Genomic DNA, 27,262 nt, shown 5'->3' with positions numbered 1-27,262 from the left:
GACCACCGGATGTCTCAAAGCGCTTTACAGCCAATGAAGTACTTTTGAAGTGGAGTCACTGTTGTAATGTAGGAAACGCGGCAGCCAAGTTGCGCACAGCAAGCTCCCACAAACAGCAATGTGATAATGACCAGATAATCTGTTTTTGTTATGTTGATTGAGGGATAAATATTGGCTAGGACACCAGGGATAACTCCCCTGCTCTTCTTCAAAATAGTGCCGTGGGATCTTTTACGTCCACCAGAGAGAGCAGACGGGGCCTCGGTTTAACGTCTCATCCGAAAGACGGCACCTCCGACAGTGCAGCACTCCCTCAGCACTGCACTGGACTGTCAGCCTAGATTTATATGCTCAAGTCCCTGGAGTGGGACTTGAACCCACAACCTTCTGACTCAGAGGTGAGGGTGCTGCCCACTGAGCCACAGCTGACACAAGGAGATGTTGGGACAGGTGACCAAAAGCTTGGTCAAAGAGGTAGTTTTTAAGCAACATCTTAAAAGGAGAAGAGGGAGGTAGAGACACGGAGAGATTTAGGGAGCTAATTCCAGAGCTTAGGGTCTAGACAGCTTAACGCACCGCCGCAAATGGCGAGATGAAGGAGATCGGGGATGCACGAGAACAGCATTGGAGAATGCAGAGTTCTCAAAGGGTTGTAGGACTGATGGAGGTTGGAGGTTACACAGATAGGGAGGGGCGAGACGGTGAGAAACCTATTCTCAATTGTTGACATGGTCACTTTTTTTTTATATAAAGTGGTCGTAGTGGTGGGAGAGAGAGAAGTTATTGTTCTTCTTTCAATTCCTCTATATCCATCCAACTGTGCAGGATTTCCCAGCTGAGAGGACAGGACCTGTTTCCCAGGCTACTGCTTTTAATTGTCCAGCTGGTACGAGCTAAATGTCTTTGGATATTGGTCTGAAAAATGGGAGACGGCACTGAACCCATATTCTAAATTTACGGCTTTCCTGCCAGCACTCATGTTCGAATCTGGTGTATAATCCACAGCTTATAAGTAGATTTGCATCTATTACAAATCTGGAAAAGTGACTTGTATATTGTTGCCATTGCTGTCTACTGATCAGTACAAGATGGGCAACTCAAATACTGAGCACGATAAAAGCAGAAAATGCTGGAAATACACAGGTCAGTCAAAACCTGCCTTTTCTCTTTACAATTTATGTCCCTTCTCTTTACAGATGCTGATTGAAGTGCTACTTATTTCCCGTTTTTCAGTTTTTATTTTGGTTTTCCAGATTTTCCTCTTTATTTTACTGAATTCTAATATCTTGCGCACATTACAACGTCGCAAACAGTAACTTTGACAAAGAGGGGCCTTACTAACTCTGCATGGGCGTAACTTTATATGGTGTGCTAGTTGTAATGACGGCACTCGCCAATGACCCTTAATACAGTTCAAAAACCCTGTGTCTGTTTAGCTCAGTTGATAAAACTCTGAATCAGAAAGTTCCTGTTTCAAGTGCCAATTCAGCAGTTGAACATATAATGCAGGCTGACAATTCAGTGCAGCACTGGGGGAAGGCTGCATTATTGGAGGTACCAGCCTTTGGATGAGACAGTAAACCGAGGTAGTTCAGGTGGACATTTAAGATCTCATGGCATTATTTGAAGAGCAGGTAGTTCTCCTGCTGTCCTGCACTTCTGAGTAATGCATTGTGCATGAAGCACTTCTGAGATGATCCGAGAGAGATGATAAGGTGCTATACAAATGCAATTTATTAAAAATATGGTTATAAAGGATTAAATTAATACTCTGGAACATTGTTAAGCATTGCTAACACTTTGAATAATACATCCAAGCCCACGGACATGTTTTTAAGCTTTTAAGCAACTTTTCTGGGGAATGGAAAACTAAGTTATGACTGGTACAGCATAGGAAGACACTAAGAAGCACTGTGTTAATAAATTTATTGCCATAAGTGAGTCTAAGAATGTGATCAAACCTTTGGTACCAGTGAGAGGTATGGTCGTCACTCATCAAAGCGAAAGTCAAATATCAACAATTGTGTTGCACTTTCCAAATGAAAAGGCCGTTTATTTATTACACTGAGAAATTAGATTTAAATCATGTAAAGTGACTGCTCATTCAACTAAAAACAGGATTCTTACTTCCAGAAGTTCCAGGATCAAACAACTGCTAGAATATTGGTACAGGAATCTCTCTTAACCGGCAAAATTCAGGAGTAGGTTCAGGTAAGTTTTACTTCATATTAGTGGCCGTGTAACCGGGGTTCCTGGATCTGTGGCCGTGTAACCGGGGTTCCTGCACCTATGGCCGTGTAACCGGGGTTCCTGCACCTGTGGCCGTGTAACCGGGGTTCCTGCACCTGTGGCCGTGTAACCGGGGTTCCTGCACCTGTGGCCGTGTAACCGGGACTCCTGGATCTGTGGCCGTGTAACCGGGGCTCCTGCACCTGTGGCCGTACAACAGGGACTCCTGGATCTGTGGCCGTGTAACCGGGACTCCTACACAAGTGCCGTGTAACCGGGGCTCCTGCACCTGTGGCCGTGTATGGGGCTCTCATACCTTGGTAGGTATACCTCTCTGTAATCCGGACTTTTTGATCAATCGGCACCACGCCGGTCCCGTCGGTGTCGGATAAAAAAGAGTTTCCTGTATGAGCTATTTGCAGCCTGTCCAAGTAAAGAAGAATGCTGGCTATGCATGTCCCAGAAAAGAAAGTACTATTGGCATAGCCTGGTCCACTCCAGTGCAAGCATGAATAGCATTTCAAATGGCCTATTAGAGTTTAAAAATTAAGGGGGACCCAAGTGGGATAACGGCATGAGATTCTTATTTCCCTTTTTCCAATTCATTTTAATGGCAACCGCAACTCTTTTCCTCTCACCCAAGCAGGCTACCAGAGTCTAAAGACAATTTATTTTATTGCCCTGCCCCTCAAATATAACAGAATGTGGAGTCAGGGGAGAGAATGCGGAGTCAGGGGACAAGTAGCAGAATGGATAGCTAGCTGGCTCAAGGCAGAAAGCAGAGCGTAGGGGCAAAAAGTAGCTATTCAGAGTGGCAGAAGGTGGGTAATGGTGTTCCACAAGGATCAGTGCTGGGACCACTGTTGTTCACAATTTGTATTAACGATTGAGATTTTGGAATCAAAAACACAATTTCTAAATTTGCGGATGACACCAAATTTGGGGGGGGGGGGGGATAGTCAATACTGAGGGGGACTGCAACAAGTTACAGGAGGACATTAATAAACTTGCAGAATGGGCATATAATTGGCAAATGAAGTTCAACACAGATAAATGAGGGATTACATTTTGGTAGGAAGAATAGGGAGGTCACTTATTACTTGGCAGGTGCGAGTCTAGGTGGGATAGAGGAACAAAGGGATCTCGGAGTACAAATACACAAATCACTAAAAGTTGCGACGCAGGTTAGCAAGGCCATAAAAAAAGCAAACCAAGCACTAGGGTTTATTTCTAGAGGGATAGAATTGAAAAGTAGGGTAGTTATGCTAAACCTGTATCGAACCTTGGTTAGGCCACACTTAGAGTACTGTGTACAGTTCTGGTCGCCATATTATAAAAAGGATATAGAGGCATTGGACAGGGTGCAGAGAAGATTTACAAGGATGATACCAGAAATGCGAGGGTATACATATCAGGAAAGGATGAACAGGCTGGGTCTCTTTTCTCTTGAAAAAAGGCTGAGGGGTGACCTAATAGAGGTCTTTAAAATTATGAAAGCTTTTGATAGAGTGGATACAGAGAGAATGTTTCCACTTGTGGGGGAAAGCAGAACTAGAGACCATCAATATAAGATAGTCACCAAGAAATCCAATAGGGAATTCAGAAGAAACGTCTTTACCCAAAGAGTGGTGAGAATGTGGAACTCGCTACCACAGGGAGTGGTTGAAGCGAATAGTATAGATGCATTTAAAGGGAGGCTGGACAAGCATATGAGGGAGAAGGGAATAGAGGGTTACACTGATAGATTTGGATGAGGAAAGATGGGAGGAGGCTCGAGTGGAGCATAGTCTGGTTGGGCCGAATGGCCTGTTTCTGTGCCGTATATCCGATGTAATCCTATGTAGTAGCTTTGATACCTTGAATTGGACAAGTGAAGTAGCACAAACAACATCAGTTGTGTTACATCTATAATTAAGATAAAGCTTCACGTTGTACACTTATCGTGTAGTGTTCGCTCGGCCACCTGCACAACCCACCTATTTTGTTACCTACAAGACACAGTTTTACAATTCTGAAATTAATTCAATTTACATTGAATAAATGGAAGCCATAAAAAGGGAATGACATACCAGCTGGATGTAATTTATCTTCCTCTCTTTAAGTAAGAGAAGGGCCGTAATAGCACTTTCCTGGATTGGAAATGCAATACCTTGCATTGTCTGGTGCTTACTTTGGACACTGATCTCAGTCTTTACCTGGAATGGCAAAACACAAAATTAGTACGTAACTCTATTGCAATAGAGAGGCGTCTTCTTCCCCCGGTGCATGACAAAAGCATTATTGACCCACAGACACAATTCCAATACAGTGAATTGCTTTCACCAGGAATTCCTGATCCGGTTTATATCACAATCCTGAAACAGGCACAGCACGCCATAGCAAATTATGCATTGACCAGGATTTCACTGCAGGAACTTGATCTTATTGTAACTCTTGCACATCATCCTCAGCCTAAAATGGTGCCAACGTCTGTTCGCATATCTTCCACAAAAACGTGCAGTAAGAAAACCAGCAGACAGCTTTAAAGGGCCCTTGAAAGGGAGACCTGGGAGTTCACATACACAAATCTTTGAAGGTGGCTGAACAAGTTGATAAGGCTGTTAAAGAAGCATACAGGATCCTTGACTTTATAAGTAAATAGAGGCATAGAGCACAAAAAGCAAGGAAATCATGCTAAATCTTTATAAAATCACTGGTTGGGCCTCATACGCAACAAAAAAAATAAAATCACAGAAAAATACAGACCTCCTAGTATTCTGAATTTTGTAATTATGCCCTATATTTAATGAGTGAAGGACTAAATCAAACCCAGGCCATTTTGAGTAGGGAAGGAAAGAATGGCTAACTCTCAATGATGAGCAGATCCCACACCAACAGGGAGCCAAAGAGAGCTGTGGATGCTCACTCTGAGTATATTCAAGACGGAGATCGATAGATTTTTTTGGATACTAAGGGATTCGAGGGATATGGGGATAGTGCAAGAAGGTGGAGATGAGGCAGAAGATCAGCCATGATCTTACTGAATGGCGGAGCAGGCTCGAAGGGCCGAATGGCCTACTCCTGCTCCTATTTCTTATGTTCAATTGTATAATATTGTTTCCCCACAGTACAAGAAGTATTTCCATAGCTTTTACTTTTCCTTTCTCAACCAGAGGGTGGCAGGTTGGAGTTTTAGGCTTGGCCAAATCAGTTTGCAATATACAGGGATGAGCTCACTGGATCCGGTGACATTTTTAGTGGAATCTTTTCCTGCATTGCAGATTATTTTTTTCTCATTACAATTTTAAATTAAATTTTAAATTTTACCCACTGCTAACCACAGTAGTGATAGACTGGAATGCATGTTTTAAGTTCATAGATATTTATGAAGAATAAAATAAAACCCCAGAAAAAATACTGTAATTAGAGAATATTTAACCTTTAAAATATATTTTTACAAAGATTTTTTCAAACTTGAAACTTAGATATTTATATGCTTTTAATTTGCACACAATAATCACTACCATATTTTCCTGCAAATCAACTGCAAATGATTTCTTGATGAACCCCACCTAATCACCATCCTCAAATCATTCAATGTGAACGCTAGTATTCTTCAACAAAGACTGCCGGTACGGACAGCCAGTGCTGACTGCAGGACTGAATAAATCCATCCTATAAGGTTAACAAAAATTTATGTATTTATTTGTCATATATCTGTATATTTATTTAAAAAATCAAGTACTCTAGTACTGGGAGTAGTTTTGAAGCAACAATCTCAGTGTTCTGGTGATTTCTTAGAAATTCTTATACTGAATACCATATAGGAAGGGTCTGTGATCATGCCCCACAGAAAATTTGGATTTTTTGACACTTTATTTGGTGCATTTTCAGAGTAGACTTATCAATTATACATTAAAAAAAAATGTACACTACTTCATGAGAGAATATACCCCACTAACCTGGCCTGAAATGTATAACAATGAATCATGTACATTCTGCTAATCCATTAACAAAATAATATGCTGCTTCGTGCGGTACCACTACACCTTTTAGAGCCTAGAAATTTCTGTTGGCGATATTATGATAGTTCCCTGTTAACTGTTTCAACACAGCGGTTATCCCATTTGTTTTAAACTGGTTGACACCTTTGTTAAAATAGCAAAGAAATGTCATGATTGTGTTAGGGGTTTGTCAATGTTTATTTCTAGTGTGGTATATAAATAGCTCTTCATTACGGTAACTGCCACAGACCCCTACAATCTTCAGAGGATGGCTGCCTGCAACACCTCTGGCTTGTGTCATTTGCTGCCTTCTGCTTTTGCAGCCCAGATCTGATGTGTTTCTTTTCACATACATAGTGTACATAATGAAAATGAGGATAAGGTGTGAATGAGCAATAAACGTGGTAGGGTTAATTTTGACTTTGGGTGACAGCGATTCAGCCTCCTGTATAATGGACAGTCAATCTGACATTGCCCGTTTTACATCTCTGAAGTTGCAAGTTTCGCTAATTATGTTTCGTCCTCACTTGCACCTTAACCTCCAAAAATTAAAAGTAGTCAGTATACCCTCGATTGCATGCTGCCAAAAGTGGGCATACCCATAGAATCATAGAATGGTTACAGCACAAAAGGAGGCCATTTGGCCTGTCGAGTCCATGCCGGCTCTCTGCAACAGCACTTCAGTTAGTCCCACTCCCCCGCCCTTTCCTTGTAGCCCTGTAAAAAAATTTCTTTCAGGTACTTATCCAATTCCCTTTTGAAAGCCATGATTGAATCTGCCTGCACCACCCTTTCAGGCAGTGCATTCCAGATCCTAACCACTTGCTGCGTAAAAAAGTTTTTCCTTATGACTGCAATTTTACATTTAAATCAAACTTGACTATTCCAACGCACTCCTAGCTGGCCTCCCACATTCCACCCTACATAAACTTGAAGTCATCGAAAACTCGGCTGCCCGTGTCCTAACGCGCACCAAGTCCCGTTCACCCATCACCCCTGCGCTCGCTGACCTACATTGGCTCCTGGTTAAGCAATGCCTCGATTTCAAAATTCTCATCCTTGTTTTCAAATCCCTCCATGGCCTCGCCCCTCCCCATCTCTGTAATCTCCTTCAGCCCCACAACCAATCCACCCCCGAGATATCTGTGCTCCTCTAATTCTGCCCTCTTGAGCATCGCTGATTATAATCGCTCAACCATTGGTGGCCGTGCCTTCTGTTGCCTAGGCCCTAAGCTCTGGAATTCCCTCGCTCAACCTGTCCGCCTCTCTCTCCTCCTTTAAGACACTCCTTAAAACCTACCTCTTTGACCAAGCTTTTGGTCACCTGCCCTAATTTCTCCTTATGTGGTTCGGTGTCAAAGCTTTTGTCTTTTAATACTGTGAAGCACCTTGGACGTTTTACTACGTTAAAGGTGCTAAATGAATAGAAGTTGTTGTTGTTGTAGTATGGTGAAATAGCTTGCCAATATTTACTTGGATGAGGTACCACACACACACACTGAATAAGCAGCATGAGTGAATGCCTTAAGGGCAAGATAGAAATAAACATTGAAAAAAGGAAGTTGCACTTGTTTGTAAAAAATTAAACAAAGAAAAAATAAAATGTTATTCCTCCCCCGAGTTTCTATTCCGCAAACGTGCTATTTGTACAGTGTGCTTTGTTAATCTGACAGCTGCTGGTTTTCTACAAGAACAACAACAACATTTATACAGCGCATTTAACGTATGAGAACGTCCCAAGGCACTTAACAAGAGTAACATCAGTAAAAACAATTTTGACACCGAGCCACAGAAGGAAAGCTATCAGGACAGATGACCAAAAGCTTGGTCCAAGAGATACGTTTTAAGGAGGAGTAAGAGGTAGAGAGGCGGAGAGGTTTAGGGAGGGAATTCCAGAGCTTAGAGCCTTGGCAGCTGAAAGCACGGCCGTCAATGGTGGAGCGATTAAAATCGGGGATGTGCAAGAGGCCAGAATTGGAGGAGCGTAGAGATCACAAAGGCTTATAGAGCTGGAGGTTACCCAGATAGGGAGGGGCAAGGCCATGGAGGGATTTGAAAACAAGGATGAGGGTTTTAAAATTGAGGTGTTGTCGGATTGGGAGCTAATGTAGGTCAGCAAGCACAGGGGTGATGAGTGAACGAGACTTGGAGTGAGTTAAGATACGGGCAGCAGCGTTTTGGATGAGCACAAGTTTATGCAGGGTGAAAGATGGGAGGCCAGCCATTGGAATCGTCAAGTCTAGAGGTTACAAAGGCATGGATGAGGGTTTCAGCAGCAGGTGAGCTGAGGCAGGGTTGGAGTCGGGCGATGTTACGGAGGTGGAAGTAGGCACTTGGTGATGGAGCAGATGTGTGGTCGGAAGCTCATCTCGGGTCAAATACAATACCATGGTTGCAAATGGTCTGGCTCAGCTTCAGACAGTTGCCAGAGATGGAAACGGTGGCCAGGGAACAGAGTTTGTGGCGGGGACCAAAGACAATGGCTTCAGTCTTTCCACTATTTAGTTGGAGGAAATTTCTGCTCATCCAATATTGGATGTTGGACAAGCAGTGTGACAAAACAGAGACAGTGGAGGGATCCAGAGAGGTGGTGGTGAGATAGAGCCGATTGTCATCAGCGTACATGTGGAACCTGATGTTGTGTTTTCGGATGATGTCGCCGAGGGGTAGCACGTAGATGAGTAATAGAAGGGGGCCAAGGATAGATCCTTGGGGGACTCCGATTCAATAGATATGAATGGAATCAAGCAAGGGCAGTTCCACCCATCTGGACAATGGAGGAGAGGCTTTGGATGAGGATGGTGTGGTCAACGGTGTTGAAGGCTGCACATAGGTTAAGAAGAGAAGGGATAGTTTATCACGGTCACAGTCACAAAGAATGTCATTGGTGACTTTGATAAGGGCAGTTTCAGTACTATGGCGGGGCCGGAAACCTGATTGGAGGGGTTGGAACATGGAATTGCGGGAAAGATGGGCACAGATTTGGGAGGCGATAACACGTTCAAGGACTGGAGAGTAAAGGGAGGTTGGAGATGGGGAGATAGTTTGCAAGGACAGAGGGGTCAAGGGGTGCATTTGTTTTTGAGGAGAGGGGTGATGATGGCAGATTTGAAGGGGGAGGGGCGGGGGGAAAGAAACAGTACCCAAGGAGAGGGAACCGTTAACAACATGGGGCCCAGGAAGGGAAGTTGGGTGGTCAACAGTTTGGTTGGAATAGGATCAAGGGAGCAGGAGTTGAGTCTCATGGACAAGATGAACGGATTTATTTATTTGCAGAAAGCTTAAAAGGCCATTGGGTTTTTTATCTGGTTTTTCACCTCTCCCGGGAGATCACATGGGTTCGGGTGGGATGGAGATTGAAAGTTGATTTGAGGTTAGGATCAGATCAGCCATGATCTTACTGAATGGCGGAGCAGGCTCGAGGGGCCGATTGGCCTACTCCTGCTCTTATTTCTTATGTTCTTATGTTCTTAAATGAATTAAATTATTTACAACAGATCCACACAGCTTTTTAAAAACTACCAAAATAATCCAAGAAGGTTAAAATATATTTGGTATAACTCCTACTTATATACAACTCTGCATTTTTGTCATGTAAAGAAAGAAAACAGTGACATGAAAGAGTTAACTGAAAGGGCAAATTTAAAAATAGAAGAAAGGAGTTCCTGTTGTAAATGAGTAAGTCAGTGGCGCCTTGCTCATTGCCAGCAAAATAAGTACTTCCCCATCATTACTGATTCAAGATGCTCATGAATTTATTGGTGCAGTTCTGAAATTGGATCTGACTATTCTAATCAGGAGGGTAACAATTGGCTTTGTTTTGAATTGCACGTGCCACTTAGGACAGAGATATTATATTAAACGCTGAGCACCGTAACCTAACTGATCAGATAGCCTTACTGAAGATTGGGTTGCAGTCTGACACATGTGTCAGAGCAGCATCGCAGCCAAGTATTGCATTAGGACAGAATTAATTTTTGGTTTTTTTTATATATAAAAGACATGCACTATGCTGTGCTAAATGTTAGCGTGGCTCAGTGGGTGACACTCTCGCCTCAATAAACATCACAAAAAAAAAACAGATCATCCGGTCATTATCACATTGCTGTTTGTGGGAGCTTGCTGTTTGCAAATTGGCTGCCGCGTTTCCTGCATTACAGCAGTGACTACACTTCAAAAGTACTTCATTGGCTGTAAACCGCTTTGGGAAGCCATGAAAGGCGCTATATAAATGCAAGTCTTTTTTTCTTTTTAGAGCTCCGTGTCACTATGAAATAGAACATCTGTTCTGGTTTGCAATTTTGATTATGGCATGATTTAAACTGGACCAACACGGGGGCAAGATGGGGGAAGAATAAAATAGGATTGGGCAGGTGACACGGACTAAATTCATACACCTCTTAGCTGTTGGTCACAGCACAACATTTGCAGTGGCCTGGTAGTAGGTTGCCTTGGTCAGAGACTGCAAGTTAAAATGGGATTCTAAACTTTGTAGATTACTGGCGAGGGGAAACATAAGGAGAAGCATGAATGCTGTAGAAGTATGCAGGATATTTGACTGAAAAACTTGGGTACAGAGCTGGAAGGCACTAGTTTAATATCAATAAAGAAAGAAAAGAAAGAAAGATTTGCATTTATATCGTTCATAAATAGAGGCATAGAGTACAAAAGCAGGGAAGCTATCAACAACCTTTATAAAACACTGGTCTGGCCTCAACTGGAGTATTGCATCCAATGCTGCGCACCGCACTTTAGGAAGGATGTGAAGGCCTTAGAGAGGGTGCAGAAAAGATTTACAAGAATGGTTCCAGGGATGAGAGACTTCAGTTACGTGGATAGACTGGAGAAGCTGGGGTTGTTCTCCTTAGAGCAGAGAAGGCCGAGAGGAGATTTGATAGAGGTGTTCAAAGTCTTGAGGGGTCTAGACAGAGTAGATAGAGAGAAACTGTTCCCATTGGCAGAAGGGTCGAGAACCAGAGGACACAGATTTAAGGTGACTGGCAGAAGAACCAAAGGCGACATGAGGAACAACTTTTTTACGCAGAGAGTGGTTAGGATCTGGAATGCACTGCCTGAGAGGGTGGCGCAGACAGATTCAATCGTGGCATTCAAAAAGGGAATTGGATAAGTACCTGATGGAAAAAAATTTGCAGGGCTACGGGGAAAGGGTGGGGGAGTGGGACTAGCTGAAGTGCTCTTACAGAGAGCCGGCATGGGCTCGACAGGCCGACTGGCCTCCTTCTGTGCTGTAACCATTCTATAATTCTATGATATTGCGCCTTCCACGACCACCGGACGTCCCAAAGCGTTTTACAGCCAATGAAGATTCATAAAATGATTTCCTCAACAGTGGATGTGCGAAAGATATTCCGACCAAATACACCTGAGGCAATTAATGCGTTCAAAAAGGAACTGAAAAGATATCTGGCTGGGAATGGGATTGGCGGTTATAGGGATAGGTGAAATACTCCATGTGACAGTGGTGGCTTGCACGCTGTTGGTGGCACTGTGAGAAAGAGGTTATCTAAATGAGGGTAACAGGACGGGGCCTAGCTGAGGTGAAGAAAGATGAATATTCCAAAGTTTTGCTTCATTAGCAGAGAGTAGTCATATAGAACTTTCAGAAAATGAAATGGGTGCTTATGATAGGGTATATTGTACGTGGTCTGGAATGGAGAAGTGGGACCCTTCTATTATTCGGCTCATTTAGAAGTTTTCTCTTCTTACCTCTCCTTAATAATAGGGTCAAAATAAAACTATACTAAAGGGGGTTCTGGCTATAATAGGGAGGTTTTGAACTGGTTCATACCCAGAAATAACCTGCTTTAAAAAATCCATTCAAATGCCATCATGTTTTGGTGTACGTTAGGTCTCAGATCAGCTACTAAATGGAACCTGGAGGTAGGGATCGGTCAGGCCATTTTGAGTGGGGAAGGAAAGAATGCCCAACTATAAGTGAAGTACAATTTTCATTTTTCCCCTTCTTTGCAATTCACTTACTGCTCTTGTAACAACAACAGCAGCAACTTGTATTTATATAGCGCCTTTAATGTAGTAAGACGTCCCAAGGCGCTTCACAGGAGTATTAAAAGACATCATAATTTGACACCGAGCCACATAACGAGAAATTAGGCAGGTGACCAAAAGCTTGGTCAAAGAGGTAGGTTTTAAGGAGCGTCTTAAAGGACGAAAGAGGTAGCGAGGTTTAGGCAGGGAATTCCAGAGCTTAGGGCCCAGGCAACAGAAGGCACAGCCACCAATGGTTGAGCGATTATAATCAGGGATGCTCAAGAGGGCAGAATTAGAGGAGCGCAGATATCTCGGGTGGGGGGGTTTGTGGGGCTGAAGGAGATCACAGAGATAGGGAGGGGGCGAGGCCATGGAGGGATTTGAAAAGAAGGATGAGTATTTTGAAATCGAGGCGTTGCTTAACTGGGAGCCAATGTAGGTCAGCGAGCACAGGGGTGATGGGTGAACGGGACTTGGTGCGAGTTAGGACACGGGCAGCCGAGTTTTGGATCACCTCAAGTTTACATAGGGTAGAATGCAGTCACATTAAAAAAATTCTACTGAGTTTTCATCATAATGGAATGTGTTCACATTATCCAATTAATCAAATGTAAAATGATAAATTTCATGATAATGCTAAAGAGGTGTCAAGAACACTGGGCAGGAGATCTGGGTTTATTGCCGAAATGCTATAGAATCCAGCTTCACAATAATTAGCCTCAGATTAAGCAAAAAATTGGAAATATCAAATTTTCACTTTGGTGCTGAGCTAGTCAAAGAGAATAACATTTTAAATAGTTTTACTAGTTAGGAGGCAATTCAATCCTCTTTAATCACCAGCAAAGCTTAAGATTTTTTTTATTTTAAAGCTGTAGGTAGTGAACGGATAAAGCAACAGAAACAAACACGAAGAGCTGAAGGCCTACCATTGTGCTGCTAGTCTCCTGAAGGCATGTGGAAAGGCAGAAAAATACAGCAGAAAGTAAAAACAATGATAGCAAAGCTCTGTAATAACCAGGCATTGGAAACGTAATGGCTGCTTTTGTTTAATCTGCAGTAATTATCAGCAATTGCCCATGGGTTAAGTAGCAGTAATGGGCGCCTTTGTCAGCTGGTTTGCTTATTGGTATGAAGTGGTTCTGAATCGAGAACCTCTCACAAGCCACAAAGTCAAGCTGAAACAAGATTAGGCATGACCATGGGTACTTCTGAAAATGGCACACATTTTGCCCGTCACAGGTACAAATTTTTTTTAATAAAGTGATTCATCCGTTGACATTTACAGAAGAGAAAAAATGGTCCAACAAATAGTCTCTAGTGTCAAGTGAGACTTGCTTGACCAGACGTTAACTTGGCCTATGTTCTTGAAGGTGAACTTTGCTTCAACACAAGTTTGATAAGCTCGCATTCTCTATGAGCTTCTCATCCAGTCGAACAGTTAATTATCTGAACCACAACAAAGGAACTCCGAGTAACAGAAATTAATTTATGAATTCACAGATTCTGTTCTGGCCACCCCTGGCTGTTTTCGTGGGAGCTTTTACTGTACACATACAGGCATTACATGTAGACTCGTATACATAAAACCCAAGTATGAAAAATAAGAATCGACTACCTTTATTGTAATTGGTTGGCTGAATAGTCAGGTTGCCTGGCAAAGCCATGGTGTGCAGTTCTTTCTGGAGGTTAAGTAATGGGTCAGCCCCACTTCCCTGTTAGATCTGGAATATAACCTGAAGTCCATTCACTCTAACGTACCCAATTTTCAGGAACCCAGTATGAGAGTGAAAGAGGAGACAATGTTTGTATAATGATAACCTTCTGCCCCTATATGTCTTCAGTAGGCTTTACAAATTGGATCGGACAGAATAATTCTGAGCTACGTGATGGTGACATTTAGTGGCAGATTGAATACTGCAACCACTTTTATTTTTGCGCGACTGATAGGATGCCTAACCTGGTCAGTTTGCATCCTTTTCAAATGACAAATTGTGATGTTAATGTTAATCGCCTACCTCGATGGTTGGACATTCAGCAAGATGTAAAACTGTGCCCCTTGCCTGTCCCATTTTTTTGGCGCGCGAGCTCAATTTTAATCAACTGTGTCTTTGATTAAAAAAAAATAAAATGGTAAAAATTTAGTTTAGTTTTAATGTAGTTTATTGTCTGTATACAATTGTAGACATGGCCAGGTTGAAGCTGAATACAATTCATATCCAAGGGATACGCGTTTGTTAAAACACATGTACACACTTATACAGATAACATTCTACGTACATATAACAAAGTTGAAGGGCAATTACATATTGCATAGATGAAAACAACAACCTGTACCATTCTGATGAATATCCCACAGCAATTTCTTGCACACCTTTAAACATTCCTTCCAGACACGATAAAATACATACACAAACTGATTGCTAACCAGAAGGCCAATTTTCAAAATTACATCATCTTTGAAAACATGCAACAAACACGACAATTTTAGTGTAATGGAATCATTCAATGAAACTGGAATTACAGTTATGAAATTGTCATGGAAATATTATCTAAAAAGGTCACAAGGAAGCTTAGAATAGGCAAATGAGTCACAGAAGTTCATACTTAACAGCGTTAAAAAAAAAAACACAAAAAATATTTTTGTAAAGAGATGCTTTGGATCACCAAGCAGCGCAGATGTGGGTATAAAAGTATTTTTGAAAATGGGAAAAAATATTTTGTCACTTTCTGCATCTCCATATGCAGTTGTTTTTAAATTTTTTTTTTAATTTACTGTCATAAAAGCACAGAGCTGTGGTGTTTACAAATGATTTCTGAAAATAGCGCACTTGTTTGCACTTAATCTTTCTGGGGAAATAATTTGCATGCTCGTTTTGAAAATACAATCCAGTCAAAAAACAAGAACCAAGGTCACGCTGTAACAATGCTGCAAGTTGTAAATGGTCTTGTGACAATGCAAAAGCACTGAAAATTGGCCTCACGATACACATTCAGTGTCTACCTAGTTAATTTACAATTCTTATTTATGCTTAATTGCACACAGAGAATCACGACAAAGATTAGATAATTTAATCCAATTCAAACCAATCCAGAGGGCATAAAGTAAAAATGAAAATGAAGAAATTAACACAATGAAATTCTGATCGTCATTTATAGATCTAAAGTTGTTAAACAAAATGGTGTATGCTTGTGTTGCTGTGCTATACATAGTACTGAGCCAAAGAGACCAATAAAAGGTCCGGGTTCCAGTCCGAGTCAGTGCTCAGTTACCTGATAATAACTGGGGTACCCACAAATGGCCTTAGGAAGGAGGGGGCCATGGGGGGGGGGGGGGGGGGTGGAGGGGGGAGAAAAAGTCAGTCAGTTCCACTGTCCAGTGACCAGTACTATGAAGCACACATGTGTGCGTGTCGGTTGAGGACAGGATCAGGCTCGGCAATAATGCTGTGTGTGTTAAACAGCCTGGCACCACTCACCATCCAGGTTCACACAGATTCTCAGACAGCTAGTGGTGAGGTACAACATGAGCTACCTCCTTCAGGAAAGGAGCGAGAAACATTGAGGAAAAACCCCTGCAACCGGTTTAGAGTTTAAATACATCAAATGAGAGCGCCTACTCTATAATATTTTCTCCATTTATACTGTCTGCACTTTGTGCCAAGCATCATACCTAAGGCTCATGGGGCAGACTGGTCACCTGCTCCCAGGCCTTTGGCTGTTGAAAGGTATGACGGTGGTCTGGGTATAGTCAACCCTTTCTGGGGAATTGCATTAATTGAGCTTTGTTTTCAATTTGAGTTTAGATACATAAAGAACAAAGAGGTCAACTGCATTCAGTTTTTGATAAGAAAACAATCTTTGCAGAATGCAAAGAAATATCAGAAAAGCAATGACAACTGACAGACATGCACATTTCACCACACTGCAGTCAGGTCAACTGTAGAAAGCAAAATACTGTAAATTGGAACACCAAAAGCAGGTAGACACACACACGCACACACCACAAACAAGACTTATTACATTTATGTCAAATAGATGTACACTTTTAATTGTCCCTATTCTTGTGTTTTGGGCATATAAGTGCAGAGGCAACCCGAGAGCAGACAATCTGAGGTCGATTTTCACTGCCTCCATCTGGGGTTAATGGGGCAGTAACAGCCTCAAAATGGGGTCAGTAGTCTTACCGCCCCACAATGCGGCTGGCTCCATTTTGAAAGGGGCCGACCACCAGGTGTCCAAAATGCCCGCCTGTTTCAGGCAATAGGCCCCTTTTATAATGGAAATTGGGGTCCTATGACGTAAATTTTAAGTTGGAACTGGTCAGAACGTGGGCTGCGCACACTCTGACCAGTTCAAAGGGCGATGGAACCGAAGAGGCCCGCCAAAGTAAGTGCTGAATTTCTTTTGTGGGCCCCGGAGGAAAATAGTCTGGGCCACTACCACCCACCGCCCCCGCCCCATACAACAACTTACCTTGCTGGCTCAATCTCGAGGTCTTAATCTGGCGAGCTACATCGGGACGATCTGCTTGGCGCCGTGCAACTTGCCTGCCAAATTTAAATGAGGCTGGGGCCTCAAAAATCACAGGGGCCTCTTTGCCAATGGAACCGTCGGCCAGAAGTCAAAATCGGCCCTTCTGGGCAGAATGCCCCCTGTAGTGACATCGGGAACAGTGAACAGCACTCCTATGCAGAGTACCAATCCTGGTGGCTAGGGGTGTTGTGTTGGACAAATTCCACTGATATGTTTGTCTCCAGACTGCCTTGGAGCATAAAACACAGGATACGAGTGTGTTCTGGGACACTGGTAAGGATTACATGATGTTCCATAACTATTCCTATTTAAACCTACATTCTAGTTTTTATTGCTGGAAACCATATGCATGCAATTCCCCCCTTGACCTTTGCAGTGTCATCAGGGAAGATGCAGAATGGAGGTTATGCACCATGGGCTTTCTAGTGACTACATGAACAAGTGATTCCAGTGCTCTCAATTATACAGGAACTCTAATATTTCATTGAGTCTTGGCACAGTGTATAGGTTCCCCAATTTTAGAGAATTGTGGAACAACTTGATTTAAAATGGTGGGCACTGCCAACCTTGTAAAGCGAAAGAACCAGACAGCTGTGATCATGTGCTGCACCTACCTAGCAGATCACGTGCAGGCAGCCAATAAGCACGTGATGTCGTTTAGGCTCAAAGATTTAACCTGAGTTTATTGGGGAGGGAGGGTGATGTCGGAGCTTTTTTTCCTGGACCTACAGTCAACTCAGTTTCTGATTGGCACAGCGATTTGACATGCATCAAATTTTCAGTTCAAAAACACTGCATTTCTGCTCATGCAACACAGCAGTAACTGGAGTCAGTTGTTGTGGAAGTATGTTTTTAAAAATGACTACATTATTAAAGGGTGGTGCCACCATGCTGGGGAGCTTTGGTGCAGGCTTCATTCTTGGAACAGCCAGAAATGAGCAGCCTCCATTCTGCGGTGGAAAGTTTAGTGATTGCTGTACCAATGCAACTGACTGATGTAGCAACACCAACATCTGCAAATGCACTTTTTTGATTCTGATCTTAATTGTTATTTGTGATGACCTAAATGTGGAACACCACTTGCAATCATGCTGCACACCGCTTCAGCCCTTCCAGTACTACATATATGGTACAAAGCAACAATTTACCATGGCAACACCGCCCCTTTAATGGCCCCTTTCTGATATCATCAGACACAAATGAACGGCTGCGTTGTACTGTACTCTGGTATCGCTAATTCCATTCTTTATCCAAAATTCAAAGCTTTGTCAAGTTCACTTCAAAAGTACACAAGATAAAGCAAAAGATGATAAATGGTTAAGTGCTTACCTGGATCACCTTATCCTGCAAAAGACAGTAACGTCAACCCACAGCTACAGAAATGCTTTTTGTCACAATCAGGTTAACATGTCTTTTTTTTAAAAAAAGGCCTTTTATCTCACAAGAGGAAAAAGTCTCCATCATTTACGATTGGTTAACCTATGGTGCATAAATGTGAATCCAACGACTGACAGATTTAAGAAAACCTCATTGTGGTATCCATAAATGGATTTTGTGTAGATGCATGGCAATTAAATAGCCAGCACTGGGTACAATAACCCGCACTGGGCATAGTAACCCACAAGTGTGTAGAGAGGGTATTTCATTTAAATAATAAGACTATCTATTCAATAGAATGAAAAAAAAAAATAATGCTAGACAATGATTGTATTGGGTGCAATATAATCATCTATATCAGGCTCCTCATCACTATATTATCAAGTATCATCTTTCACCGATAATAGAGTGCTCTGCAGTCCATTCCTAAAAAAAAGTTTTTTTTACACCAGCGAGATTTTCATTCAATTTGAATTCATGCAGAACGGCCTGGTATTGTACTTTTGTGCAACTCCATTCTGATAGAATTTGGATTTGCAGCCACTATTCTGCCTGAGGTTAGTTTCTGATCATAGCTAGGATAATCTGGAGGGAAAGCAGAGTGTAGGCCTGCTGTCTCCCTACAGACAAGGAGGGATAAAATGCGAGCCAGCTAATGTCACTTGCATGCGTATCTGAGAAACATAGAAACATGGAAGATAGGAGCAGGAGTAGGCCATTCGGCCCCTCGAGCCTGCTCCGCCATTCAGTGAGATCATGGCTGATCATCCAAACTCAGTACCCTGCTCAGAGGCTGGCTCAAGAGCAGCACCAGTACAAGATGAGCTTTTAATAGCAAGTTCCCATCCTTCAGCCCATCCTTATCTAATAATAAAGAGTTAAACGGTGAGGATTGGCGCAGAGACTGTGAAAATAGCTAGTTTTTAAATCCTGAGGTTGTGCGACTTTCGCTTCAATAATGCCACTTTATGCAATTTTCTTGTAGTAGGATCTCATGAAAGTCCTTCAATTTTTAGAAGGATATTGCTTTAAGAGTTATTTCTTTTCCTCATCATTCATGAGTCTGAGAGGAGCACGTGAGTGGACCAATCAGAACTGTCTGTTAATTATGTCTCCTCCCATGTTGGAAACTTCCTGGTCTCTGCTCAGCATCTCCCCCGATTGAGATCTGCAATTTACCATGTGGAGGAATCACTGCCACAAATCTGGGTTCTTGGGGCAAGGTGCAGGTAGGCGCCATCAATTTTTAAATTAACCAAAATTTGAAAGAAAACATGATGTTTGTTCTCGTAAAAAAATTAAGACTGCATCTACTATTCTTAAATAATGAAGGCATATTTAAAATGGTAATGTTGCACCCAGTAAATCAAATTGAAACCATTGGCTTATTCCTAGAATTCACTCTATGCGAGATCCTGTAACTGGGTCATGGTCCCTTCCTAGACAGACAAAGTAAACTGGCACGTTCTTTCACGCTGTAAAAACCGGTGAGCAAAAGTAACCACAGGAAAGTGGATAGTGATACAGAATTGATGATAGTTACCTCATTAATCTTAATCTGCTTCAGTTCCTCCTCAGCTGCTGTAAGTGGTGCTGGCCCCAAGCGGGACAGGACATGCTTCTGGTAGCCACCAAAACAAACGTCTTCCTGTTGGGAGAAACACATTGTGGCTTTCAACATTAGAATATTAACAAATGCAAAATTAAATTGCTCCCAGAATTGACATTAGCAGCAGGTTGAGTTCAGTCAAATCGCAATAATTTCTTATTGGGGCAAGCAGTACGGTTGTCAGAGTCATCTCTGCGTAGGTTAACAGCGTTACTCTTTCCCAACATGTACTGTCTTCATATGCAGAGAATTTGCAGGTATACAGCCTACCTGTGAAGCTCATCAGGATTGTATGAGGCACAAATTATATTTCAAATCGCAATCATAAGGGAGTATGAAAAAATACTTCGATAGTTTCAGGGCAATATTGAAGGTTTTTTATAAACGTCAAGAAGGATGTGGTAAAGGAAGACGTGGACCCATTCAAAACAGATTTAAGTTGACAATAGTAAAGGGATAAGGACATGGCAGAAATGTCAATTATTTTTTGCTTCAGTTGTCTAGTGGAGGAGGATATAATACCAGAGGTAGAGGGAAGACTAGAGATTACTGAAGGGGGAAATCATACAAACAGAGAAATGTAACGGATAAGATAACAGGATTGAGGCAGGACAAATCTCTGGGATCAGATGGTTTCCATCCGAGCGTATTAAAAAAAAGTGAATAAATTTGGGGTTGTGTTATGATCTTGTGGCATGGAGAGAAAAATGGCTAGGAGGCAATGGTTGGGATAAATGGAATTGTGAAAAAGAGCAGAAAATTGCAAAAGGCAGTTTAACGTAACAGTGTAAGCTGTAAACTGTGGACATAAGAATGACAGATGGGAGTGTAAATTAAATAGGGAAACAACAGAGGAGTAAGTGAGCAAAGGGATTTATGGGTCCAGGTACACAAGACATGAAAAGCCAGCTCGTAGATGCTAAGAGTGATCAAAGATCATGCCACGCTTCATAAGAAAAGGTTTAATAAAAACAAGGAAGTCGATGGTGCAGTTATGAAGAGCACTGGTCAGAGCTCTTTTGGAATATTGTGTTCAGCCTTGGGAAGGGTATTCTGCTCCTGGAAAAATATATGATTCTCAGGATGATACCTGGGATGAAGGGACTGGGTAAACTGGGTTTACATTACCTGGAGTTGAGGAATTTAAGGGCTGGCCTGATGGACATGTTTAAAATAATGGAGGGAATTGACAGATACTTAGGGAATGACGATTCTCTAGAAGTGGAATCCAGAACAAGAACATAATCTTAGACTTCTCACTAAGATGACTAAAAGCAAATCCAGGAAAAGAACATCTTCCGTTATCATAATTTTACACTATTGAAGGTCAGTTGTGAAGAATGGGTTTGTATGTTACTCGTTACATTTTTCAAAATTCCACATTTCAATGAAAAGTGCAAAAATATGGATCATATCTTGCTGTTTTGGTGCAATATTCATCCATTAAAAATGTAGTATCACGGTACCTTCATTGTTCCAAACAACTCATCCTTAATGTGTCCTCCACCGAACTCCTTTTTCACAGTGGCCCTAGTTGCTGCATACAGCATCTTTTGTCTGACCTATGTAAAACACAAAGTATGTTTGAGTATGTATATAACTTGGAACAGGATGCAGGGAAAGCAGATTTTCTCAGTAGAAGTAAACTATTATACAAAGTGAAGAGTTGAAACTGCCATCTACACATATACAACTCAACAACTTTGGTCTGCTTATCTGAGGAAAGATATACTTGCCTTTGAGGTGGTGTAACGAAGGTTCACTAGATTGATTCCTGGGATGAGAGGGTTGTCCTATGAGAGATTGGGCCTATACTCTCTGGAGTTTAGAAGAATGAGAGGTGATCTCATTGAAACATAAAAGATTCTGAGGGGGATTGACAGGGTAGATGCTGAGAGGTTGTTTCCCCAGCTGGAGAGTCTAGAACTAGGGGGCACAGTCTCAGGATAAGGGGTTGGCCATTTAAGATTGAGATGAGGAGGAATTCCTTCACTCAGAAGGTTGTGAATTTTTGGAATTCTCGACCCCAAAGGGCTGTGGATGTTGAATCGTTGAGTATATTCAAGACTGAGATCGATAGATTTTTTTTGGACTCTAGGGGAGTCAAGGGATGTGGGGATCGGGCGGGAAAGTGGAGCGGAGGTCGAAGATTAGCCATGATCTTATTGAATGGCGGAGCAGGCTCGAGGAGCCGTATGGCCTACTCCTGCTCCTAATTCTTATGTTCTTAACAAGGTGGACGATTGGTAATCACTATTAAGAATTTAATGCCATTGCTGCCCACATCTCTCGTGCTGTGGGCTGACCTTAATTAGGAATTCTCACCATCAGTCCTGCTTCAGCAAAGATTCAACTAAGAATGACGTTTATATTAACCTTCTTTCGTTTTGTTCTCGTTCATTTTTGTTAAATTTCATTCAAAATTGCATTAACCCTTTGGATGGAAATTACATCATGGGTAAGAGTTACTGAACCCAACAGCAATGAGTCAAATTAAATCACACAGTTCCAGCAAGAATACTGATGGTACCGGTGTAAATATACTGATGTTCATGAAACATCAGCATAATGCTTGGTTCAGTAGCGCCTCTCAGCCAATTCAATGTCATTAGCAATCATTGTTTGATCATAACACACACACTTATATAATATATAGATATCACACGATATTTTAGTGAAGTGAGGAAATTACTCAGAAGAATGTTAATTATAGCTCTATTTTACCACAACAACTAAATAAATTAAACAATGGGGGGGGGGGGGGGAAGCACTCTGTCTAAGTCTGCAACTGTGAGTGTACAGTTTGTATATACGGCCGGTTTACTTAAAGTTTCAACTGCAAATTTCTCTTGCTGTGGTTGAAAAGTAAGTTCAGTTCCTGATATCGAAGTACAGGAAACTCTCTGTTAGCCAGCACCTAAATATCCTGAAATCTCTCTTAACCGGCAAAATTCAGGAGTAGGTTCAGCTAAGTTTTACTATATATTAGTGGCTGTGTAACTGGGGTTCCTGGATCTGTGGCCGTGTAACCGGGGTTCCTGCACCTGTGGCCGTGCACCAGGGACTCCTGGAACTGTGGCCGTGTAACCAGGACTCCTGCACAAGTGCCGTGTAACTGGAGCTCCTGCACCTGTGGCCGTGTACGGGCTCTCGGACCTTGGCAAGTATACCTCTCTGTAATCCGGACTTTTTGATCAACCGGCACCACGCCGGTCCCGTTGGTGCCAGATAAAAAAAAAGAGTTTCCTGTAATCTCAAATTTAATACCGGGGACTTTTTTCTCAGGTTTGAATTAACAAATACATTTTCCCTGTGGGTGAAATGCGATGGCTGCCTTCAGCCATACACACATCAGGCTGCAATGCAGTAATCAGTCATTTTCAGCCTTGTTGAAACAATAACATGTTTCCCTTGTACTCCCTCCCCACAATGAGTTCTAAATGAAGTCATTGCTAGCATATTATGAAATGCGAGATGACTTAAAAATAGATATTTGAAAAAGGGATGTCAGCAAAAAACCAAACACGGACATTTCTCATCGAATCTAAAAGAACAGTCTAATCCTGGGATTCAGTCTGTGGTTTATTACATCATCCGAATCCCTCAGTTGGATACTGCCTTGTAAATCATGCTAATTGGCTCCATTATCTGCTACTTTTCCAATTGTCTCCCTCTACTCCTCTTCCCGTAGGCTGCAGTACATGTGTGTTAGACAGGGATCGTTTGATAACGTGACCATTCTTCCTGTACGAGCCTGGATATTAAATGTCGGCGAGTTCGGTATTGGACCATTGGGGCCATTAGAAGGAACCTGGCATTCACACACGTAAGCTTGCAGCAGAGGTTGCTGGTCAGCAAGTAGATAGGCAGATTTTTTTTCCCCCCTTCCTCGACCGCGGGACATTTTCTGGACTGTATGAGACAGTGCCACATCCAAAGTGAAGTCATTGGCATGGCGATAGGAGGCAATTTTACATCACAATTTACTGCAGGCGAGGAAACCGCTGCATTTCAATTACATACAACAACAGATTGCATTTATATAGCACCTTTAACGTAGTTAAAACGTCCCAAGGCACTTCACAGGAGCGATATCAGACAAAATTTGCCATAAGGAGATATTAGGACAGGTGACCAAAAACTTGGTCAAAGAGGCAGGTTTTAAGGAACATCTTAAAGGAGGAGAGAGAGGCAGAGAGATTTAGGGAGGGAATTCCAGAGCTTCGGGCCCAGGCAGCTGGAGGCACGGCCGCTAATGGTAAACATACAAAATTAATTTAAAAAATATAAAATTCTGAGAAGTGAGTTTGATTCTCTACCACAGTTTAAGGCTCAAAGATGACTTCAAGAAGCAATGCTCCTTTAAAGTAAATTACAGTACATACCACATATAGTGGCATGCAATTTGATCTGCATATAGTGCACATATAAAACAGGTAATTGCTGACCATTGCATTGGATTTTAATCATATAGAAACAGAAGATAGGAGCAGGAGTAGGCCATTCGGCCCTTCGAGCCTGCTCCGCCATTCAATGAGATCATGGCTGATCATCCAAACTCAGTACCCTGTCCCTGCCTTCTCCCCATATCCCTTGATCCCTTTAGCCTTAAGAAATATATCCAACTCCTTCTTGAATATATTTAATGAATTGGCCTCTACTGCCTTCTGTGGTAGAGAATTCCACAGGTTCACCACTCTCTGGGTGAAGAAATTCCCCTTCATTTCAGTCCTAAATGGCTTACCCCTTATCCTTAGACTATGACCCCTGGTTCTGGACTCCCCGGCCATCAGAAACATCCTTCCTGCATCTAGTCTGTCCAGGCCTGACAGAATTTTAGAGGTTTCGATGAGATCCCCTCTCAATCTTCTAAACTCCAGTGAGTATAATCCCAATCGACACAATCTCTCCTCATACGTCATTCCTGCCATCCCAGGTATCAGCCTGGTGAATCTTCGCTGCACTCCTTCCATGGCAAGAACGTCCTTCCTCAGGTAAGGCAACCAAAACTGCACACAACACAAGAGTGTTTTGCAGTGCGGAAAGAAATAAGACACACCACGTAAACATGTTAATGGCCCTTTTCAACAATGTACCAGACTGATACGGAGAGATTGTTTAACTGTAATCACTTTTCTGATGCTTCAAACTTTTGGTTGTTGCAGCATGTTCACCGATCCAGTCAGCAGGTGGCAGTAGTTAGTCATGAACTAATTTGCCTGGGATTCTAATCTTGCAGAAAATCTTACCCCTTTAAAGGATTACTGCAAGTGCTTTCAATTATGCTCTGACAAAGAATGATTGCAAAATGTGGGATTATACGATGATTTCCTCATATGGTGAATTCCTGATTTCAGCCGTGGCATCGGGGAGCTGGAATGAGTGAAAGCTAGAACTGGAAGAGGGGGAAAAACTGGGAGTTCGAGTCACTGTGATCGATGGTCACATCACCAGCAGCTGGTTGGAAAATGGTGCGAGGGGTTCAAAGGTGACAAAATGCTTATAAAAATACGGCAATAAAATTTTAAAAATATTTCAGTGTTTGTCACATTAGGGCCCCTGTCTATAATCTGAATTCCTGAGTCAGAAATTTACAGCACAGGAGGAGGCCATTCGGCCCATCATGTCCGTGCCGGCCGACAAAAAGCGATCCACCCTCATCCCCCTTGCCAGCTCTTGGTCCGTAGCTCTGTAGGTTACGGCACTTCAAGTGCATATCCAAGTACTTTTAAAATATGATGAGGGTTTCTGCCTCTACCACCCTTTCAGGCAGTGAGTTCCAGACCCCCACCACCCTGTGGGTGAAAACATTTCTCCTCAAATCCCCTCTAAACCTCCTTGGACCCCAGCGATTCACAATATATATTAATGATCTAGACAAGGGAACTAGATGTAATATCTCCAAGTTTGCAGACGACACAAAGCTGGGTGGGCGTGTGTGCTGTGAGGAGGATGCCGAGAAACTCCAGTATGATTTGGACAGGTTGGGTGATTGGGCAGAAGCATGGCAGATGCAATATAACGTGGATAAATGTGAGGTTATCTACTTTGGTGTCAAAAACAGGAAGGCAGATTATCTAAATGGCAATAGATTGGGAGAAGGGGAAGTGCAACGAGACCTGGGCATCCTTGTGCACCAGTCGCTGAAAGTAAGCATGCAGGTGCAGCAGGCAGTTAAGAAGGCAAATGGTATGTTGGCCTTCGTAGCGAGAGGGTTTGAGTACAGGAACAAGGATGTCTTGTTGCAGTTGTACAGGGCCTTGGTGAGGCCACATCTTGAGTATTGTGTGCAGTTTTGGTCGCCTTATCTGAGGAAGGATGTTCTTGCCATGGAAGGAGTTCAGCGAACATTCACCAGGCTGATACCTGGGATGGCAGGAATGAAGTATGAGGAGAGATTGGGTCGATTGGGCTTGTACTCGCTGGAGTTTAGAAGAATGAGGGGGGGATCTCATCGAAACTTATAAAATTCTAACAGGACTAGACAAACTAGATGCTGGAAGGATGTTCCCGATGGTCGGGGAGTCCAGAACCAGGGGTCACAGTCTAAGGATAAGGGGTAATCCATTTAAGACAGAGGTGAGGAGGAATTTCTTCACCCAGAGAGTGGTGAACCTGTGGAATTCTCTACCACAGAAGGCAGTAGAAGCCAATTCATTAAATATATTCAAGAAGGAGTTGGATATATTTCTTAAGGCTAAAGGGATCAAGGGATATGGAGAGAAAGCAGGGACAGGGTACTGAATTTGGTTGATCAGCCATGATCTCATTGAATGGCGAAGCAGGCTCGAGGGGCCAAATGGCCTACTCCTGCTCCTATCTTCTATGTTTCTATGTCAATTATTTTAAATCTATGCCCCCTGGTTAGCGACCTTTCTGCTAGGGGAAATAGATCCTTCCTATCCACTCTATCTAGGCCCCTCATAATTTTATACAACTCAATTAGGTCTCCCCTCAGCCTCTTCTGCTCCAAAGAAAACAATCCCAGCCTATCCAGTCTTTCCTCATGGCTAAAATTCCCCAGCTCAGGCAACATCCTCGTAAATCTCCTCTGCACCCTCTCTGGTGCAATCACATTTTTCCTGTAATGTGGTGACCAGAACTGCACGCAGTATTCTCGCTGCGGCCTAACTAGTGTTTTATACAGTTCAAGCATAACCTCCCTGCTCTTGTATTCTATGCCTCGGCTAATAAAGGAAAGTATCCCGTATGCCTTCTTAACCACCTTATCTACCTGTCCTGCTACCTTCAGGGATCTGTGGACATGCACTCCAAGGTTCCTCTGTTCCTCTACACTACTCAGTGTCCTACCATTTATAGTGTATTCCCTTGCCTGGTTAGCCCTCCCCAAATGCTTCTCGTTAACCGGCTGAAACCGCTTCTTGTGGAAAATGCCACAAAGATCTTTGCAATTAAAAAAAGACTACTGCAGATATTATATCTGTTGCTGCGGAAACTTTCTGCAATTTGACCTTTGTTTAAACTATAACAGATAATTTGTAGCAAATAATCACCGAATGCA

The 27,262-nt window shown here is 42.5% G+C and overlaps 1 protein-coding gene across 4 annotated transcripts in view; it reads right to left on the bottom strand.

The window, feature by feature from the left end:
• twf2 (twinfilin actin binding protein 2) overlaps positions 1-27,262 on the bottom strand; it is a 146,913-nt gene that overhangs the window by 10,362 nt on the left and 109,289 nt on the right. For 2 of the 4 annotated variants that reach the window (XM_086002006.1, XM_086002009.1), the window contains 4 exons: positions 21,207-21,302; positions 19,675-19,779; positions 13,148-13,165; positions 4,299-4,424 (listed from right to left, as the gene is read on the bottom strand). In XM_086002006.1, the coding sequence (XP_085858132.1) occupies positions 4,299-4,424; positions 13,148-13,165; positions 19,675-19,779; positions 21,207-21,302 (345 nt within the window). Of the gene's footprint in view, positions 1-4,298; positions 4,425-13,147; positions 13,166-18,083; positions 18,099-19,674; positions 19,780-21,206; positions 21,303-27,262 lie in introns of all 4 variants that reach the window. The other 2 variants (XM_086002007.1, XM_086002008.1) reach the window with 2 other exon arrangements.

The sequence above is a fragment of the Somniosus microcephalus genome, chromosome 11, assembly GCF_052327205.1.
Source record: "Somniosus microcephalus isolate GS21.2 chromosome 11, FLI_Smic_1.0, whole genome shotgun sequence".
In the NCBI taxonomy this organism is placed as follows: Eukaryota; Metazoa; Chordata; class Chondrichthyes; order Squaliformes; family Somniosidae; genus Somniosus; species Somniosus microcephalus.
The sequence above is the reverse complement of the archived record's forward strand: the minus strand, read 5'-3'. Positions and strand labels throughout refer to the sequence as shown.